Source organism: Wolffia australiana, chromosome 6, assembly GCF_029677425.1.
Source record: "Wolffia australiana isolate 7733 chromosome 6, ASM2967742v1".
NCBI classification, from domain to species: domain Eukaryota; kingdom Viridiplantae; phylum Streptophyta; class Magnoliopsida; order Alismatales; family Araceae; genus Wolffia; species Wolffia australiana.
The window spans coordinates 3,846,598-3,868,874 of NC_135840.1; the positions used below are offsets into that span (position 1 = coordinate 3,846,598).

Here is a 22,277-nt window from a genome sequence, read left to right on the forward strand (position 1 = left end):
GGCTCGACTGTGGACTAGATATTCAACTGGCCACGACCACGAAGGGATGGGGGAAGGTCGGGTGTTTCACCCCACGAAATGCTAGTAGATCGCGGTATTTCCTTCCCCTCTACGCGGTTGAGTCAAAAGTGCAAGGATCCGAACGTTGCTATGATATCGTGAATTGCTCAACGGTCAGGTGCGCAGCTGAGGCGAACTCACAAGGCGCAATGACGTTGTGCGTTTGTCTGAATGACAACGTCGTCAGTCCACCGAGGGATGCGACTCTTCAACCCATCAAAGGAAGAACTACACCTGTATGATTGAGGTAGTGATCGCAACCTCCTAGCATCCGGCGGCTATGACGGAGGATTCCGACCGACAGAGGAACTACGAGCAAGATAATACCACGAATGATCTTTTCTCCCTTCTCTTGATATCGGATTCTCCTCACACTCTTGTTCTTGCTTCCTTCTTCTTCTTCCTTCCTTATCTTCATCCTCTTCCCTTTCTCTCTTGGGATGAGATCTGAAAACGTGGAATAACTGCCAACAGCTTGAAATTTCCAGATCTGTTCTGAACGTGGTCCCATCATGGCCTTATATAGGGCCATGATGGGCCCCTTACAAGGAGTCCAACAAAGGGGCAGTCCAATAAGAGACCTCCCCTCCATTTTACAACATAAAAAAAAAAATTACGAAATCAAAAGCTATGAAAATAAAATGATACAGACGGGAATGAAAACATGATGACACGGACGCATCACAACGAGTAGGGTGCACTCTTCATGACGAACAAAACACAGAATTTAAAACGGCTAAAAACTGAACGAAAACAAAGATACGGATGCGGCCACGCTTTACCCGGGGTATTTAAACCTGGGCGTCTTCACAGACGCTTTGGCGTGCCGGTAAGGCTGGACACACACAGGTGGTGATGCTGATGACGACGAATACAACTCCACTGATGATTCGTTGGCGTCGGCTGGATGCACTCCATCACATTCAAATCACCATAAATAAAGGTATTAGAGACATCCAGCTGATGAAGAGAACAACACTAATGGACAACCATGGAAAGAAAAATGTGGATTGAGTTCAGCCAAACCCATGAGAGAAGGTTTTGGTGTAGTTGATGACATAGGCTTGAGTAAGGCCGTGAGCAACAAGATGAGTTTTATGACAAGTGATAGAACCATTAAGGTTGAACTTCAAAGTGATGTCCAACTTGCATATCATAATGTTGGCATAATTAGGATTAGGGATATAATTTTAGGTGTCCAGGATGAAAATGAGCATAAATCTCCAGCCCATGGCAGATTTGGATGTGAGTGCTCACAGGGCCTCGATATATGTCCTCATTTGACTCAGATGCTACAAAGAAGGCAATATGTGGAAGGTGGGATGAAGGAGATCATACGAGATGAAATGAGAAATGTTGAGTACATGAGTGTTTACCTTTGCGCACAACAACGGGAAGATGGAGGTCAGCTATAGGTGTGAAAAGCCACCTACATACGCTTTACGCCCAATCATTGCATCCTCTGTCTTACTGTGGCTGATGGCACAGAGTTAGCCGTTACAGATGGAGAGGACAGAGGAGAGTTAAAAGCAATAGAAAAGGTGGAGGGAAGATCTAGATACATCAACCGAAGGTGTGGTTATTGAAGTCATATGTATAGGTGTAGGAGAGATAGATGAGGAATAGGAAAGAATGATGAGGGGAGGAAAGCCAGGGGATGGAGAAGGAAACAATTGAGAAGGCAATAAGGAGGAAGAAAAATAGGGTAATGCCATCAAACATGGCAATGATAATGAATAAGATCAAAGGAGGCAAATGCAAGAAAGCCATCACAACTTGGATAAGAGTAACACTAATGTTTGCCAAGTTGGTAGTTCTTTCACATAATTTTGTTGAGAGAAATCCATGGTAATTTATTTTAAATTTTAGTAAAACAAGGAAGACCTAAGTGATGATACCATAAAAGGGAGGAAGAAGTAGCGGAAGTCACAAAGAGTGTGTGAAAGCCTGTAGAAGATAAATTTGACATGAGTTTGTAGAATCCGGAACCATTCTTACACTTGAAATCAATCCTCTCTATCATGCTCATATTCTCAAATGTGAAATGAAATGAAACAAATGTAAGGGAGCATTGTGGAGAATGGGTGATTAAATGCCAATTAATTGTGTTTTTAAAGTTAGACTTGTGAAAAAAATTGTAAAACTTCCATTTATCAAAAAATTGAACGATAGGAAAAGAAATGGATTGATCCGCAGGGAGGCAACAGTCAAAAAAATCTGAATTCATATTATGATTAAAAATGAAGAAACGATAGAATTACTCATATGTAATTTCTTTTTATGTTTTAAAAATATAATAGGAATATATATAATTTTGGAATTTTAATTTTTTGTCATAGATATTCAGGAATCAAATCTATGACCTATTTTTTAGGTAAAATGGAAATCGAATTGCAGAAAACAATGAGATTTTATGGAATTTATTTATTGCATTTTTTATACTTTTAAGAGAAACAATAGAAATGAAAATCGATGATTCAGATGAATATTTTTTTGTAAAATTTTAGGGAAAGATATAGTAGATATGGAATTATAATGTAAAATAATTGAATTACAAATCAAGAGAGAAAAATTAGAGAGAGTGACCTAGAGATAGAAAGAGGAGAAAATTGGCGGGGAAATGAGTTTTAAATGGAGTTTGAATTGAATCTTTCAATCTAGGAGAGTAGATGTGATGAAAAATAGGATAGGATGCTGTTTTTGTTTTTTAATCTTTAACTGGAATGAAATTTAATGCTCTTCACCATTCAAAAACTTCCAAAGGCATGTATATTTTGCCCATGCATTGGCGTTTCAAAAACATTCAAGAAAGAATTAAAAGATGAAGAAGAAACTTACAAGATCAACCCAAGAATCAAGAATTGTCTACTCCAGAAGCAGTTGTTGTGTCTTTCTTGAACGAGAAGGTTGGAGAGTACTTCCTACGTGTTTTTCATCCTCTTTCCAACACTTATTATATTATCCAACTGTATGGATGGAAAGAGGTAAAAGGCAAACCCGCCCTCAAAATTTTACCCAAATATGACGGTTAGATCTCTAGATATTGCAATTTTAAAATGGCAAACCCGCCCTCAAAATTTTACCCGAATATGATGGTTAGATCTCCAGATATTGCAATTTTAAAATGGCTGCATCTTTTCTCTCCCCCGTGCGCCCACCACCCACATAAAACTCAGTTTTTTTATTCATCAAACCTTTTTCTTGTTTTCTCTGCCATTGAATTATGTGTTTCCACCTGTCTTGAGTGCTAAAAGCAAAGCAATCATAAACCAATCATTAATTAAATGAATATACGTGATTGATGGATGAGAGTGTGTTGTGTACCAAGATCAACATTGGGCATTACTATGTCATGAATGCAAGAAGGGATTTTCTATTCAAATTCATCTTCATTCTTCCATGTGCATTTATTGGCAAAAAAGAAGAGCATTTTTATGGGGCTATGTCAGCATAATTATCATATTTAATAATAAAAAAGGTGGACCTCGTGCAATGTGTTGTGTTTAAAAAAATAAACATTCATTGAATAATTATGGCATCAAGAATCATGATGCCATAGCTATGTCAGCGCCAATCACTGGCCAAAGAATTGACGAAGTTATGCATGACAAGTGGCAAGTGAGATTCAAATGCATTTAACAAATGTTTTCTTAATCAAATACTGGTCAAAAATTCTAATAAAATACCAAAAGTCAAAAAAAAAATAGTAAATGCGTTAATTAATTCTAAAAATATTTTCTTATTTGCAAAATTATTTCTTAATGAAACTAAAGTCAAATAAATATGTAAAAACGCATTAAAGATTGGAAAAAATCATGAAATCACAGTGTAGGCTACTTTAGTCAGTTTAAACCATGATAACATGCAACTATGGACATTAGGATACAGATAATTATGTAATACGCATGAGTTTTCAAAGTTATTTTGCATGTTAGCTGATGGAAATAAGATTGGCATGAAAGCTGCGAATGTAAGGAACATGGCTCAATTGCGAGTGGGTAGGGAAAATGCGAGTGGTACCATGGCCTTTGACTACATAAGTCTGATCATTAGAAATAATCACCAGTGGATAGATAGTGGTGAGATTAAGGAAACAAAACTCAAAAATGACTATAGGTCATATGGCTGGAGGCGGTGGAATTAGTGATCAAAGAAAATGAAGAGTCAAGTAAAGTGTATGTACCAAACATGGAAGTATGTGAATGAGAAGAAAGGCTCGCACAATAGAGCGTATATAATGATTTGATGAAGACTGCTTCCATGCTTCATACTCCATCAGGGTAAGTTGCACCCAAATCATTGGAGAGCGGATAAAGGTGTCCGAGAGCAGACTGAAAATGTCCAAGTAGGGAAACCCAATATAACTGCTTGAACCCACTTTGTTTTGCAAAAATCCTTCCAACATTTGGTGGATGGATGGCTAGATTTTCCACAACAAGGACAGGGATAAGGAGTTATGGACTTTCTCTTTTGGGCCCCAACCACCATCAGACTTTGGGTCACAAATGCCCTCTCAAGCACGGGGTAAGGAGGGGAAAATGTAGAGGTAGTAATCAGGCCCACCATTAAAATAGTGGATGCATGAGCTCTAGAGGTGCCAATGCTGACATGGAGAAAAATGCAACGCATAACCAATGGCAGCGTGAAGAGGAGGTGTTGACAGGTGGTGGGATCATGTATTTGGTTATGGTATGATTACTGCAACCATGGTGCCAAAGCAATGTGAAAGTTGTACAATTGCCAAGAGGGCACAATAGTAGCATGGCAAGTGCAGGGGAGGAGGCAATGTAAATGCAGCACAACAATGGGGCTGAGGCACTATAGTTTGACAAAATGAGGGAAGTGTGGAGGTGCCATGATGACCACAAGGCAGCAAAGTGTGATGGTTTTAAGGTGCCACGGTGATGTAAGATGATGTGGTGGCATGGGCAGTGTGGGGACGTAAGGTTGCACGGGCAATACAATGGTTCAAGGTGACACAATGTTATCATGGTAGCATAGTGATGCAAGCAAAACTAGTGGCGTGGTGGCACAAGGAACACACGACAGTGTGGAGACAATACGTTGGTGTAAATGCACACTTAAATGACACATCATGAGGTGCCACAATAGTTCATGGCAAAAAATTGGTATTGCAGAGGCACAAGGTGAGGTGACTACGCGAGGTAGCATAGCAGCAAAATACAGAGCTCGGTTACATGGTCGCACAGTAGCACAAGGAGGATGAGATAATGTGGAGTGGCCTCGATGATGTGTTGGTGACGACAACGTGGAGGTTTATTTAAAATCTTATACCATGTAGAAAAGGGTGCAACAAACCCTAATAGTCTATTTACCAATGTATGATTACAATTGTATATATATGTAGGAATGATGGACTTATAATTATAAAGAGTTCACCCATTTGGTGATCAATGAACAAAATCTTGAACCTGTCACATATATAATCACCTCTTTGGGAAACTAGGTTAACCATCCATTCATCTTTGTTCCAATATCAATTATGAATCACAAATTAGCATAAAATAAATATAACAAACAAGAATATACCATATTTTCAACATTGGTATCATTTTAAGTTTTGAGACTTGTGATTATAATTAAAAAACCTACCATCAGATCTTATAGTCTTTTTCAATTCAATGACAACTTCAAGATAACCCCCATTCTTTCAATATAAAAAAGTTACTAAAATAACTAAAGCTTAGCTAGTCTCCTATGGATAAACCTTGACTCATAATTAAAGAAATCTAAATTTTTAAGAGAATTCAAGATATAAAACATTGGAGGTTAAATACTGATTGCATTAGGCATTGTTACGATTCAAACATTTCAAGCAGAAATCCATCTTGGTGATATTATTGATATCATTCTTGATCGATTTTAGAAAAAAAACATTTTATAGAAAGATGAATAAAATCTTCCATTGGTGTATCCAACTCTAGTTTTATGGTTTACATAAACTGAAAAGCTTCAATCGTCCATTTTTTCTAGGAGTCCTGATTAGGACACCTTCTTAGGACATCCAGGATCCTTCCCCACCCCAAAAAGGAAGCAACATGATAATTTCTGACCAAATGTCCTTGTGTGAAATCTTCTTCTCTCTGTTATGAGAAAAGTAAAAATTCTTCATGACATGGAGTTAAATTTATTTTATAATATCTTAAACTGATCAATGAATACAGCCACGCTGACTTAATTATCACCTCACCTATTTTTGTCTAATTTCCACAAAAATTGCTGATTTTTTTCCTGATAACTGAATTTATGAAGCATTTATATAGGCGTTTAATCACAGACAGTTGTTTCACCTATGCCTCTGATAAGGTCAAATAAGGGTAGTCATTCGCACGTATTCTTCATCCTAACTACCCTGAAATTCATTTCAACACTACCAAAAACTATTATTTTACATAATAATGAGAACATGCCTTCCACTTTTTTCAATAATTAAAAAGCTAAATTTTTTACCCAACTGAGGTTTCCATCAATGCTCTGACATGTATTTTACCAAGTTACATAGTTTGGGATTTATTTTTAAGAGGATTTCAGGGATATTTCTAAACCCCACTAGACTCAATGAGTCAAGTGGGATATGAATCTAACAATTCCCCTAGTATGTTGACTTTTCAGGCCAAAGGTTAACTTTCGATGCTCATAAAATTACAAAATTTTATGAGGAAGTCAAGACATAAGTCTTGAGGCTTGGGAAAAAATTTCATATCAAAAGGAGCTATGAAGAAAAAGATGCATGCTAATTAGTGGAGCTGACTCAACCGATAAGCTTGTTGTGAAGGAGCATGAAGAAAACCTTCTAGAAGGTCCTTGGAGGCTTTCAGGATGATCAAGCCACCTGAGGAGGACTCCAGCTGGCAGTTATTGTTTGGAGGAGAGCCCAGGGTCAAGATCCAGTCCAGGATTCATGAGGTGGAACCCATTCATCCTCCATTCCAGCTCAAATCCAAGGGCTAGGGATGATTTGTAACTAAATCTAACCAACTTGTTCTTTTCCCTCCAAATTTGACCTGGAGGGAAAGAATCTGATTGGTTGGGGTCTGATCACCTAGATTGAGGCCTCAAGAACCCAATCTTGGATGTTCATCCATGATCCAACCACCAACAATGGCTGAAGGAAACACATGTACCCCTATAAAAGGGCCCCCCTCACCCTCCTTGAGGGCATCCAAGAATTGAGTATTGTTCTGTTCCATTTCTTCCTTGTTGAGCTTGTTCCTGGGTCCACCTTCATCCTGAAGGTGCAAGGAGTCTTCTGGGAGCGTCCTGGATCTTGAACCCAGTTGTTAGGGAACTGAAGAGATCACCTTTGGCCCCTTGGGTGTGACAAAAAGGTTCCTTTCTTCTTCTCGTTCTACCTCCTCCCAGACTTTTCCTTCCAGATAGCCAACGTCCTAAGCTTTCCAACACCTACTCACACATGTCAAAACGATATCTGGAACTCCAAATATCATCGTTTGGTCCACCACACGTGAGAGCACTTCCGCTGGCGCAACTAGCAGCGGAACGCCGAAGCCCAGTGCACAAGTGGCACTTTTGCCCGCACATCCAGCGGTGGAGCGCCCACGACTGTGCGCTCTCTCTCTCTCTCTTCACTCAAACTGTTGTGAATCATTCCTGAACTGAATTAACTCAGTTCGGTAACGATTCGGACAGCTCTCTCTCATCCGGTTCAACGACTTTGAACCGGATAAGGGAATTACAACCAAATTAACTTCAGAATTTTTTATCTCTCTTTAGAGGCGATAAACAATTCTGAAAAAATCTCAAAAATCATGTTCTGTCCAGGATTTGCACAGAAAATTTTCCACACCTAGTGAAAACAGTATTCATCTTTTTTCATTGAAAATAAATCATCTTAACAACTAAAATTAGAGCTGTATGCATCATCAACTTGAACCCCTAGTTTGGTCCAATCAGCCTCTATGAAACTTCAGTACATATATATGTATTCATTTATATAAAATCAAATAACATTTCTTGTACAGAATCATATCTTTTATTAATTCACGTAAATATTTTTTAAATAAACTCATATTTAAAAATATTAGATTGCATATTTTCTTAGATTTTAAGTAATGAAAATAAATAACAGAGATACATTTTCAATTGGTGGAATACAAACTTCATATTTATGTCCCTTAATAATAATATAATTAAGAAGAGGAAGTTTAGAACTATTATAATATTTATGTCCCTTAATTATAGTATTAGAATTATTTCCATACCTGTAACCTCCTTTCCCTAAAAACTTTAGAACTATTTCTAAGAGTTTTTGCATATCCTTGGATCCAGTTTTTTAAAATTAAACTTCTGAAATTTAAGAAATTATAAAGAGAAATAAATATTTCTACATACCAATCTTTCTTGGCCTTATGCTCATTATGACATATTCTAAAATATAAATAAATAAATATGTACTTATACGTTATTTACTATAAGTGCTTCTTATAATTAAATCTCATCTTACTAGTTTGAATTAATCATCGCCAAATAGCATTAAACCATTGGTTTGTGAATACTGTCGTTCTATTTTGTTAATCATCTAGGTTTTTTAATAATAATTTCTTCATTGAAATGAACATGACATATATTGTTTTGGCTCCCAACTGGGGAGAAGATCAGACAAGTTTGGTACAATGAGGATTGGTCATTATAAAAGTAAGAATAACACCCATGAGTGAAGAAGTATGAAAGTAGCACGTCACTTGGATGTTTTTGTCTTGTTGCCTTTGCATGGGTTGTATGTAACTTTTGGAACAGTAGTGGAGCTTTCTTCTTATGCTAGCCAGTCTATTGCTCTGAAGTTGATGGTTGCTCGTTGATACAGGTGGCTCTCTATTGTGTATGTGTCCCTACTCTCCTTTATGTGTCTATGTTACTCCATATTGTATCTCCCTATGGGATCTCGATAAATTATGCTTTGTAATTTAGCTCCAGCACACTCTGCAAAAAGGTAGGTAGAAAACTATGGCGAGAATGGGTACCTGTCAAGTGTGTCTTGAATAATGATGAGGATATTAAAATATAATTTAGATACTATTTAATAGAAAAATGACTGGTTAGCTTGATTATTTTATCTACAGTCATGATCGTCTATCGTTGTGTTTTACCTTTTTAATTTTTTCAGTAAGAAATAAATAACATACAACTTATTATCAGGAATGACGCAGGACGGGCAGGCTGTGTGGTGACAGGGACAAGGAAGAAGGCACAAATGAGGCATGACAGTGATGAGAACGATGGAGATGGCGACAATGATGATGAGGACCGAGGATGCCACACTAGCTGCTAGTGCAATCAGGCAGAGATAATGTTACCATGAGGTAATGCAGTGTGACAACGGTGGTGACAAGACCTCCTTTTGGCAACTGAATATTTCTTCTCCAAAAACTTCCCCTTATGGGTGTCCCAAGAGGGTTTTATATAGCCTCTCTCTGACATCATCTTTCATTTAAAAAGTTGTAATTCAATAGAAAAAAAGTGTAGATTAGCTGAGGCTCACAAGCCCGTTAGGATTCAAAATGTGAATGGACAACAGCCGTGTAATCAATCAAAAAGTAACAGCCTTCGCCCATTCTATCAGTAATAGAAGCTCTATAATGGAGTCCGCACAAAAAATATTTCTCGGCCTGTAGCACCAGTATCCAAGATCTTAACCTTGAAGTGGGTTTTCTTTGATTGTTGATGGGGGGAATGAAACTTTGAAATGGATCGGCATCTGTGACATTTTAGTTGTATCATACTTAGGTAGAGAAGATTTAGAACTTTTGGATCTTTGTATTTGGTGGATGGTTAGTGCCTTATGAGCATGGACTAAGATTATTTGCAGGGATGCATTGTGTATTTTTTTCCTTACCTTGAAATGGAATTTTTATGATTACTACTTGATTGTTGCCTCCATGTCTTACTGTTTTCTCATCTCCTTCCCATTATGAGTCTTAGTTCCCCGTTCATTGTGCAGCATTAAGAGAAGTAGTGCATTGGACTAAGATTTATACCCTGACCATCCTTGCTGCAGAGCTAGGGTTACTCCATCATTGGTCACGGTAATTCCTAACCAATCCAACTTATTGTCTCTCCAGATATTATAAGACACTAGATTCCCTGAAATCCCTATTTGCGTCATGCCAATTTTCTTAAGAAAACACAAATAATTGGGTGTCACAATCAAGGAATAATCATCTGATTTAAAATAAAATACAATACAACCCTAATTTCATGCTTTAAACAATATATTTTTTGATATGTATTCAAGTTTAGCAAGAAGAAATCTGAGAACTGTTAAATTTTGATGAAATAACTCAGGAAATGAGAGGAACAAAATGGAACTACATTAGCTAAAATAAGAGATGTATAGGCTTCACGTGGATTCTTATATAACCTTTTCAAACTTCAATTGGAGACACCTCACTGTTGTGGGTTGTTACTGTAATTGTTTTGAAGGTTCATAACATATCGTGGCTAAGAACTTGTTGCATCCCCTATCATAGGCAAATACTTTTTGTTTTATCCCACCATCCTATGAGTGTTTCCATTCATTATATTTCTTATATTGAATGAATTACCACAGTGTTTTGGAATTTATTTCCACCAATATTTTCACTTTTCCATTTCAATGACACAAATCTAAACCATATTGTAACCCCTGGCTTTCTGCTTTGGTATGTGTGACCACTTTATAACAGGAGGAAAAAGTGACCAACGCTCTATAATTTCATCACATAGTAACCCTCCACCTCCAGCCTTCCCTGGGTTTGCTTTTGAAGCTCCATCAATATTTAACTTGAGGAACATACATAACAATGAGAGTCATTTTATGAATGTAATGGTGATGGTTTACTCTCTATTTCCAATGTTAATGTTCCATTTTTATAGGGATTGTATTTCCGGTTTTGAAGATCTATAATTAGGTTTCATGATTTCACTAAGATGTTGGTAGTATTGTTGGACCTTTTGGTGATTGCGCCATATCCCCGATTATCCTCCTATTTCAATGATTTCTCTTTTGTCATTTTTCCCATATTATGAGCATGAAAGAATATTTTCAATAAAGAGCTGTACTTTACTTTCTTTGGGTCATTATTGATGGATATTATGTAGTTGTCAAGCCTGAACGCACTACCATATTTTATTTAAGTTCATTGAATAAAATATTTGTTCATTATTATTCCAGTGTGATGTTTACAATGAATACCATGAATATTTGCAATGACCTAGTGAATTATAATGAGATCATAATCCAATGTTCGTTACTCTTTAAACATGTATTGTAAAAATTCATGTTCAATGGATGGTTGATATGGGCATTGAATTATCTGGATAGAATAACACTTATATGATCCAACTTATGTGATAAGTATGGTTGATCTTTGGTCAATAGTGTGGCGACACGAAGGACAAATAGTGGATGCACTTTGGAAAAAGAGTTCATTGAATTGATCCAAAGAATCCCTGAATAGTATTATACTTAAACATCAATAATGTTCATTCATGTCATAGTTGTATAAGTGATCCATTGACATGAGACACCAAGGACATCTCATGGATGGACAATCATGTTTTGACTACGACTTACAAGTCACTAACCATGGGATTCAAATAAGTCATAGATCGTATGTAGGAGGAAGCCCATAGAGATGATTGAGTGGTCAAGACAAGATTATCCGCCCTCGATATAAGAGGAGATTGAAGCAAAGAAAATGATGCAGCTAAATCCCTAGCCACGGTAGTGAGGATATTGGAGATGGCATTCTCCAATGATCCCCGTTATGCATCAGTGCTACTCGAATGACAGATTAAGGTTTGACGATCAACCATACCCTAAGTTAATATGTAGTCTCACGCAGATGAAGGATTATACGTATATGGTAATTTACCCTATAGATTGGGTTAAATTGATCCTTAGTTGATTAATAATGTTGATATAATTAATTAATAGGGTTGGCTAGTAATTATTGTTGGGCCACTGAAGTTATTAACTTGAATGCTACATGGGCCTAGAGGGTCACACAAATAAGATCATAGAGGCATTGGTGAATATATTTTACGAAATGGGTTTTTTAGAAAATTCTTAAATAAAATATATGGAAACGGGCACCCATTTTAGGCACCTAGGCCAGCCAAAGCTAGGCGCCCCCCCCCCCAACCCCTTTCTTCATTCTGAGCATTTCTCCACTCATCCAAGAAAATAAACATCATGGTGAGAAGGTCTTCAAGATTTTCAAGAAGAGTTGAAGATGAAGAGGTGAAGATCAAAGAGCAACTTGATCGCGTGAATACTTCTAGAGATCGAGCATGTGAAAAGCTTCAGAAAAATCTCAAAGTGATCAAGTCAAGGGTGGAACAAGTTCCCCACAAGGTACATATGATTTATTGATTTTAAAGATCAATTTTGAATTGATAAACACTTCTATTTCGTAGAAAATCCAGTTTTCTATCATTCAATGAAGGAACCAGAACCCAGCTCTTATTTGGTAAGACTATTGATATGATCTTTAAGAGTATGAAATACATTGGGCCTCATGTTCCATTTTCTCCAAACCAGTTTCATGTTTTTTCTACCTATTCGTCCTTGAAAAATAGGTGGTCCTTGGTATCAAATCCTAAACAGTAGACACATTTTGTGCAAATGATACGTCGTATGAAGTTTTCTTCAATTTCCTTAGTGTAGAATATGACATGACCATTGGTTATCAGAAGTGGTCACTTCTCCTTATATAATCTCTAGAGGTTTATGGTCAATTGTGGCATTTTGAGATGTAAGAAGATCCTGATAAAAGTCTTCTTGTTCCAGTATTTTGTCATCATTATTTTGTTTGATTCTAGGACTGGTATAAAGATCTATTTTTTTCATTCAGATAATTACCAAATCAAAATATTCCATGATTTTTTCACCTTATTCTATCCATTTGAGATTTTCTTTCCTAAAGGAAAAGTTGATATTGCCCCTCTCTTAATGCCAATTCCACTTTGAGTTTACTCCACATTTTTTTATTTATTCTCTTCCCGATTGTCTTGTAACTCAAAGTATAGTTTGTATATTTTCTCATTTGAATTGTGCCCCGTATGTGTAAATATTCTCAAAATGTTAATCTTAAAGATTATTCTCAGTTTTTATTTATTTATTTGTATGTATATATTCATTAGCGTACATGACTATTTTCAATAATTCTCTCCAATCAATCATATGATTCATTTATTCATTAAGTATCATAATTAAGCCTTATTAGCTAATTGTACCTATATTACATTATCATCCAGGACAGGGATGCAGAATGGGATCATGTGAATCATCATGTCCATATTCTGTCCAATCCCGAATAACTTCTTCCATGAAATATAATGTCTCGGAACCATCATTTTCAAGGATTCCTCGTCCCATCCAATGTCTGGGAAGAAAAAAATAGGCAACATATATGAAGTCTCAACTCCCACTCGGCTTTCCCTCTCAGCTCTCGCTTGGCTTTCCCTCTTAGCTCCCTCTCAGCTTTCCTCTCAGCCCCGCTTGGTTCTCTCTTGGCTTTCCCTCCCACTTGGCTCTCACTCTTGGCTCCCACTCGGCTCACCGTCTCATCCTTATATGCTCTCGCCCCTCCCAATATCAGCTCTCACCCCTCTCAATGCTTGGAACTCAACCTCTCTTTCTCCCGGCCCTCTCTACTCCCGACCCTTGATAACATCAAAATTAGATCCATAAAATTATGCTTTTATACTTTCTTAAGATATATTTATAGACTTTCACTTGCATTTTAAAAATAAAATGAGGAGCTCATAATTTATTTTCATAAACTTTATTTTCATAAATATTATTGATGTTTGAGACTAACCCCAGTTGACTCCTTAGAGTCAAGTATATTTCTCACATCTTCTTGTAGTTTTATTTGAAATACAGGACTTAGGTAAATAAAATGGTAAATTTGGGATACAAATAGGAGGAATGGAGAAACCTGAGCCATCTCCTAAATAATAAACGGCCCAATACACAAGCCCACTCTAGAAGCTGATTCAAACCTCTTTAAGAACCAGGTCAACTAAAGGGAATACCTATAGAGCTAACCCACAATTTGAATTTGAAAGACCTGATTTCAAATATGGGAAGGAGGGAACGTGGATCCTTGCTAGAAAATAATTAATCCTAGCCCTCCAAACCCTTGGAATTAAATCAAATCACTGGGATAGTTAGGGTACTTCTATTTAATCTCTTATCCCCTCTCTTTGTATCTCATCTTGGATTTATGCTCCCAACTTGCTATTGGAGGCCCAATGCGTCAGATTTCTTTGATCCAATCTTGTTCTAAAATAATTTGGGAGAGAGAGTTCAAGGGTGATCAAGAGTCTTGGACAAAGAATACCACTTGGCTCTTGGGGGGAAGTGACAACAAATTTTGTATTGTCTCATAAACGTTTGATTTGGATTTGAATTCCAGTGAATACTCTAGACTTCAAGCATTCCAATGCATCAAACCACACTAAAAAATTATTCACATAGCAAAAGTTACACATTTTGCATCCACTAAACGTTTATGTCGCCCGGCGACACACTACCACTTGCAGATTTTGTAGTGGAAAGGGCAGACAAAGGCTCTATTTGTCCTTGACATTTATTTCTTGACCTAAAAAAATACAAAAATTGCTAAAAATCATAATATTTTATCACAACTCAATAGAAACAGCATAGCTGTTATTTATTTTTAAAAAATAGATTTGACTATTTTCCCCCATTTCCGTTATTTGATCTTTAGAAAATAGTTAAAAATTCCAGAAAAATATTAAACCACCTAAAAAATTATTTTAAATATATATTTGAATTCCAATTTATTATCTGATTACCTGGTCCTCGTGGATTCGACGCTTTCCATATCACAAGGAAAAATATATAAATGTTATTGCATATATCAGAGCCTTTCAAATGACTTATTTAACCCAGATTCTGGTTTATCAACTAGTGTCATTGTTGGGAAGCAGGTGTCATTGAGGTTTATTGTTATTTATTCTTACATTTGTTTTGTTAACAATGCATCAAATGAGGATGTCATAGGTATATTTATTTATTGGATCCTTTGATTATCTTATCATGAATTCAATTCTTTATTCAAGAAATATTGATTATGGATATCATGATCCATTTTTTATTTATGATTATCCAAAATATGATGCTCATTATTCTCACGAGTAGCATTATTGTGAAAGAACATAATGTTTTTCTAGGAAAAACTATCAGGAACAAACCTATTCTAATCATCATATGCAAAAATCTTTTGTATGCTTTGCTTTGGATGTAGCCATAGTAATGGAGCATGGCAGGATATGGAACTAAATGTAATGCATGTTTATCAAGGTCACCACCAACAGAGGACAACATGAAATCAAGGAAGCAAACTTTTTAATTGTGAATCTGGGGATCCATTTCAGCATTGATCATTACATTCCCTCCAACCTGAATCTCAATCAAACTTTCAGCATGTGCTTTTAACTAATCAAAATTCTGATGATGACATAATGCAGATGATGAAGATGATGATGTAGCAGAATGCAAGGATGCTGGAGAGGATAGAAAATATTGGAAGGGAACAAGAGAACTTGGGGATTCTCTTGTCAACCTCATGGAAGATGAACAAAGCAACATGTGTGCCAATCATGGTTGACCTTCAACTCAGAATTTGTCATTCTTATCAGCCTTATCATGTTGAATAACATGCATCATCTTCCTTGCCTTCATACTCTCTTATCTTTATAATTGTTATTTTTGAATATTTGAATGTTAAACTCTCTTGCCTTCATACTCCCTTTGGCTTGGCAGGAAATGGGGATATAACAAGGAGCAAGGTTCTCCCTTATGACAGACAACAACAAGTCTAATAAAAACAAACGCAAAGCTCTCTTCTCAAAAAGCTTGTGATGTGAAGCCTATCAAAGTAGGTGAATGCCACAAGTGCCTCCTCGCCCAGCCCTATCATCTTCTTCCATTTCTGTGATTAAAGAACAACCACTTACCAACTTCAAAACCTTTCACTAGCCCCAGTACAAGCCTCAAACAGAGGAGAATACTTGAAATGTACTGTAAGGAATGTGACACAGCTTAAAACTTTTATAAGGCTATGTCTTGCACTTTTTACTTTGTGAGTTGTTTGTGTAAAAATACTGAAGGAATTTTGAAACTAAATATGTCTTTACTTTTTATCTCACTGTTTTAACCTATCCACCATCATGTTTTCTTTATTTTCCCCTCTGACTTGTTTTTCTCTCTACCTCACTCTCCATATGCATCTCTTATCTGTCAATTTGTCTGTCTTTTGCTCATTCTACAGGTAGCTATACTCTATCTCTTTGTGCATTTATTTAGATTTTTCTGATTCTCACAGCTCTCATCTTCTCATCCTGATTTTCTAGCGCTTGCTCAGCTTCCATGAGCTTCTGCAGCTGCAGCTCAACCTCAGCTCTCACCCCTCTCAGAAGTTCTCTGCTCTCAGACCTCTTTATTTCTCTCTCCTTTAATCTTTCACTATCTTTATCCTACTCATTTTTTTTATATTTGTCACTCTTGTTGCCTCTATTCATATCTATTTATATACGTGTCCTTTTGTTGTTTTCTCTCTAATTCTTATAATTCTATCAGCCGCCCATTCCCTCGCCTCTTAAATCACCTTTCTAAATATTATACACCATTACTTATTATCTGATAGGATGGTCGTAACATTTACACGGTCAGCATTCAGATATCTTAGGAGTATAAAACATCTGAAAAACAAAACTAATAAATAGCAACAAATATATCACGCGAATTTCTTGTTAAATGATGTCGACATTTCCAAAAAATAAAGGCAATTAATATGATCACATTGGCAAATTCATCATGGAAATGGTTTTTATATCAATGAATCAAATTATAATTCCGGAGCATGTTCCCGGTATAAACTGTATCATGAAGAAAAAATGAAAAGCAAAAAAAGTCTGCTTCACCGAATATTGCACGCATTCTTCTAAATAACAGTTTGATTTTTTTTGAACGAGGAACAGTATGCTAATGTCATACACACTTAATACAGTAAATTAAAAAATTATTAATATACTGAATATCTAGTCAGGTAGTATACTATATCGAACCAGCCGGGTAACGGGTAAACAACGAAGATTCAAGATAGCTCTTCACGACTCTACTAGAGAAAAACCTCCCAAGTTCAATACCAAATCAACAAAATTTAATATTATCAAAACCAAAAGGACTAAATTGTCGCTTGTAATCTAGTAGTACACAACTCAACTATTCAGCTCTATCTGTTACTTACCCCTACTGCTAAAAAGGAAGCGCATGTTACATGATACAAATGAAAGAAATGTTCTGACGATTAATAATTTGACCAAAACGTCATTGCACAATGTATTAAAAAATGTATTAATTTCATATGTTTCATTAAAATCCACGTCTTGACCATTAAATGTTAAAAATTTGCAGCCAAGTCTACGCTGCTATAGTGCATAATTTGTATACTTTTAAAAAAATCAATTGATGCATATTTCTGTTGACAGCGTCAAAATTAACTACTCTTGAAGGCCATCTAAAAAGATCTTTACAGACAGGTAGCAACGCTCTAGACAGAAATATCAATCCAACTGGCTGATTTAACCGATATTATCATTCAATTATGAAAATTCGGGGCCAAGGAGAAACTCAATGCAAGGCATGCAAGATGTGAAAATCAAGAATTTGCATGGGTGCTAAGCAAAATAAATGATTACTTACCATGTGACCAAGGATAACAGCACTGAATCATCACCAAAACATGAAACACCGCCACGGATTGAGTACATCATCATCACCACCATCATCATCATCATCACCACCATCATCATCATCATGATCACCACGTACTGAAACTAGAAACCAGCGACCACCGCAACCGATCCATCTCACCGATCAGCCACGGTCAAAACTAAAAAATAGAGGATAAAATCAAAGCAAATCAACATCTAAGTTCACTAAAACCAACCGCAATGGCACAGAGAGATCTACTGTTCTAAATAAACCAGTGAATACAGGCGACAAGAAAACAAAGATTTAGAGAAAATGTCAACCTTGGTGGTGTCCCAGCAACAAGAACTGTCACGAACCCCCCATGGATTAAGTTAATTACCACCATTTTTTTCACCATCATCATCATCACCATCCAGCACTGAAACTAGAAACCAGCTACCACCGCAACCGATCCATCTCAACGATCAGCCACGGCCAATGCTAAAAAATAGAGGATAAATCAAATGTAATTAAAATCTAAGTTCACTAAACTATGTTGTGATGGCACAGAGAGCTCTACCGTTCTAAATAAACCAGTGAACACACACGACAAGAAAACCAAGAAACAGAGAAAACATCAACCTTGGCGGTGTCCCAGCAACCAATAGTCATCTAATGCCGCACGAACACGAACATAACACGAGGATGAGGGGTTTATTCGGTGCTCATTCATATCCAGGACTAGTTATCCTGCAAATAAAACCATGAAATTCAGTGGAGGGTAGGGATATGGCATCCACGATGACGACAATGAGAGGATGATGATCACCGCGATGATGAATCATCATCCACTCATCATCTGTCACATACCAAAAATGGATGACAATGAAAAAAATTTTACTTGTTGACCCAAACCCAAGTGGAAGGATCACGATATTTCCCAAGGGAATATATTAAAAAATAATAATTTGAATGCACTGAGCACCTGATCAGATCCGCGGGGAGACGGGCTCCTCGAGACAGAGTTCCGACCACCAGATGAAGCACTTCGAGCAGGAGAGCGACCTTCGCTACGTGGAGACACACTCCTGCGTGGAGACAGGCTCCTTCGAGGAGATGGGCTCCTGCGAGGAGATGGGCTCTTCTGCGGAGAAGAACTATGCCTAGCGGGCGAGGCACTGCATAGAAATCAAATATTAGACATTGCGTCAAATGAACAGATAACTTGTATGATGTTAATCGCTACCCACCTCTCCGCAGAGCGGCTCCGGCTGCGGTCAGATTTTTGTCGAGCCGGGCTCTTATCGTGGTCCAGACTGACACTCCGGCTCCTGCTCCTTTGGCGATCTCTGCCCTTATCATCTGGGCTCATGCTCCTGCTCCGACTCGCACTTCTACTGCGTCGACGATCTCTGCCTCTGTACTCGGGGCTTATGCTTCTGCTCCTGCTCCTACTACGCCGACGATAGTCCCTTTCTTTATCACGTCTGTCACGATCATACCTGCCTCCGCTCCTGCTACGGCTTCGCCTTCTGCTATCTCTGTATCTGTTGTCATCTCTATGCCTAATGAGGCACATAAACATTTCTAATTCATGAGTTGTTCAAAAACAATTTAACATTGTGACATATCTAAGTCATTACGACTACGCAAGCTTTTATTTTACTCTTGATTACTCCAGTGCAGTGAGGAGATGTTAATCCAAAAAAATGAATAATATCTTACCTTGGCCTGGGGCTTCGACTTCTAGATCTCCCCCTTGAACGAGATAAAGTTTCTGATACCCTCCCTTTACGACTGAAAAACACAGGCAGTTATTAAGAATGTATATCTTCAGACATAAACAGAATGTTATGGCTAAAAAAACCAAGAAGAAACAAATAACACTGAACTTGGAAGGATCTATGAACACTGGCGGGATCTCTCCCGGACTTGCTACTTTTGATGATACATTAGTGTTTTTCCATCTAAGAAGTAATGACCGGTTCTCTTAATATCACTAAATTCATAATTTCGATTGCACTTATCGTCAACCAGAAGGCTTTCGTCTCAAACAGTACTAACTGTGCAGTAAATCACACATAGAACAACTTTGAATCGCACTTTTTGCAGAGACAAAGAGATTAAAACGAACATGGACATACGCAGCCTTGCGTATTGAGATGATGACGAGATGTTCTCATGACAGGAAACCGAAGAAGAATAAAGATAATCTGGTAGTCAATAGTTATGAGCTCAACTAGAAATATCACAAAATTCTCATTGCGAGTTCAAATAGGAAAAAGTAATTCGGCCAGTAAACTTCCATCCGTGACATTTTCTTTGAAGAAAATCCATACGTGACATTTCACTGTAAGTTTTCACAGCATAAACTCAGTAATTTTGACATTCATCAAAGGAAAATTCGACGAATTAAATAGATAACCAGACAGATGAGATAACTCACATGGGCTCAGCATTTGGACCGTACTTCGCGAACTGAACCATAATATCCCTTCCATCAACGGTTCGCCCTGGATTTCACAATCAAAATATTGAGCTCTGTACGCGTAATTTATTCATCAAGCGAATCAATTTTACCATCAAGTTTCTCGACAGCCTTCTGTGCCTCCTCAGCGTATTTGTAGCGCACAAAGGCAAAACCCCTCGATTCCCCGGTCCTGCTCGCCAATGAAATTATTATTTAAGCGCACAAATCCACAAACTCAAGAAAGCTAGAAAGGATCGTCCTCCCGCTTGAAAGCACCTGCGATCCCTCGGAATGAAGATATCAACAACCTTCCCGTATCGATCGAAAAGAGGGAAAAGATCGTCGGCAGTAGTTCCTGGAACATCCAAACCACCCAATAGTAGACGAACAGATACTCGAAAAACATAATCGAGAACGAAATTTGACCAAAAAAAAATTGAAAAAAATGTAGAAATCGAAGACGATCTGCTTACGGAATGTGATATTGAGAACGAGAAGCGAGTAGGTGTCTCTGATGTCCGGAGGGCCGTTCCTTCCAAAGTGCGACATGGCCGATGTACAGCAGATCCAAAGGGGAAGACGATCGCGAGATCGGAAATTAGGGTTTGAGAAAGCAGATAGAATTTTGGAGAAGAGGCGCTACAAATGGTAAACCGCTCTAGCTACTTTAAATTTATTTTTAATTAAAACGGGGTCATTTTCTCTCGTATTTACGATACATGCCACTCTGCCTACAGTTTCATGCAAGTCTACTTATGGAGTTACGGACTAAAATAAAAATAAAGGATATGTAGAACTAGCTGCTAGAAATTTAATTTTCAATCAAAATGGGGTCATTACCTCACTTATTTAAGATATATTTCACGCAAGTCTACTTTTGGGCTAAAAATAAAAGATATATACGATGACATTATGTTGGTGGTTCATATTCTGTCTATAACTCTTGAATGAGACTCAATGAATGAACATGTAGGTTTTGTTTTTATTTTCAAACTTTGGAGATAGTAATGATGTGAAAAGTTTATGTTTCTAGGTCAATCAAAATAATGTGGTAACAGCCGGGAATTATAGGAGAAGAGGAAGGGAACACGAGGGGTGGATGTGGATCAGTTTCAAGCGACTCAGGCCTGGTGGAGCCGAAGTTGGTGGTCTCGATCGGGCCTTTATTTCCTGGCAGGCCTGCGGTGACACAGTGCGGTAACAGCCGGGGAAATACTAGCCGCATGGAAGAGGAAGGGAACACGAGGTTTAGTTGGGACCCAAGGAGTATGCAAACTATGCATGCCATTTTTCATACAATGATTAAATATGCCATGCATTGTGTTGTTTATTATTCAAGTCATCGCATTGAAGCTATTGGTTTATCTAGCTTATGAATAACCTAGGTTGGTAATTACTTATTTTAATTTTCTGAGTAGATAATTGTTGTGTATAATCGTTACCAAACTTTATCTGTATAACTCTTGAATGAGCATGTAGCTTTTGCTTTTACGTGCAAACTTTGCAGATAAGTTTATGTTTCTATGTCAATGAAAATAACAAATTATATAGTTGGGACCCAAGGAGTATGCAAACTATGCATGCCATTTTTCATACAACGATTAAATATGTCATGCATTCTGTTGTTTATTATTTAAGTCATCGTATTGAAACTATTGGTCTATCTAGCTTGTGAATTACCTAGGTTGGTAATTGCTTATTTTAATTCTCTGAGTAGATAATTGTTGTGTGTAATAGTTACCAAACTTTATCTGTATAACTCTTGAATGAGCATGTAGCTTTTGTTTTTATGTACAAACTTTGCAGATAGTGAGGCCGTGATATGTTTATTTTCCCAAGTCAATGAAAGAAAATTAGATGGCATCCAAGGGCATTGACAAAATTTAAATAGGAAATGGATATTTCAAGAGGTATGCATGCCATTTTCCATACCATGATTAAATATGTCATGTATTGTTGTGTTTGTTATTCAATCCATCGCATTGGAACTATTGATTT

General features: G+C 37.2%; 1 protein-coding gene across 1 annotated transcript; it reads right to left on the minus strand.

Moving 5' to 3' along the window:
* Positions 1–17,679: 17,679 nt before the first annotated feature.
* On the minus strand, positions 17,680–20,927 carry SC35 (serine/arginine-rich splicing factor-like protein, putative). The gene is made up of 10 exons (XM_078576610.1): positions 20,753–20,927; positions 20,556–20,634; positions 20,390–20,469; positions 20,256–20,322; positions 19,535–19,606; positions 19,060–19,374; positions 18,795–18,987; positions 18,390–18,559; positions 18,151–18,310; positions 17,680–18,008 (listed from the first exon to the last, which is right to left on the minus strand). Exons 1-8 carry the CDS (start codon positions 20,826–20,828, stop codon positions 18,551–18,553), a joined length of 891 nt encoding a protein of 296 aa, XP_078432736.1. The 5' UTR covers positions 20,829–20,927; the 3' UTR covers positions 17,680–18,008; positions 18,151–18,310; positions 18,390–18,550.
* Positions 20,928–22,277: the final 1,350 nt, after the last annotated feature.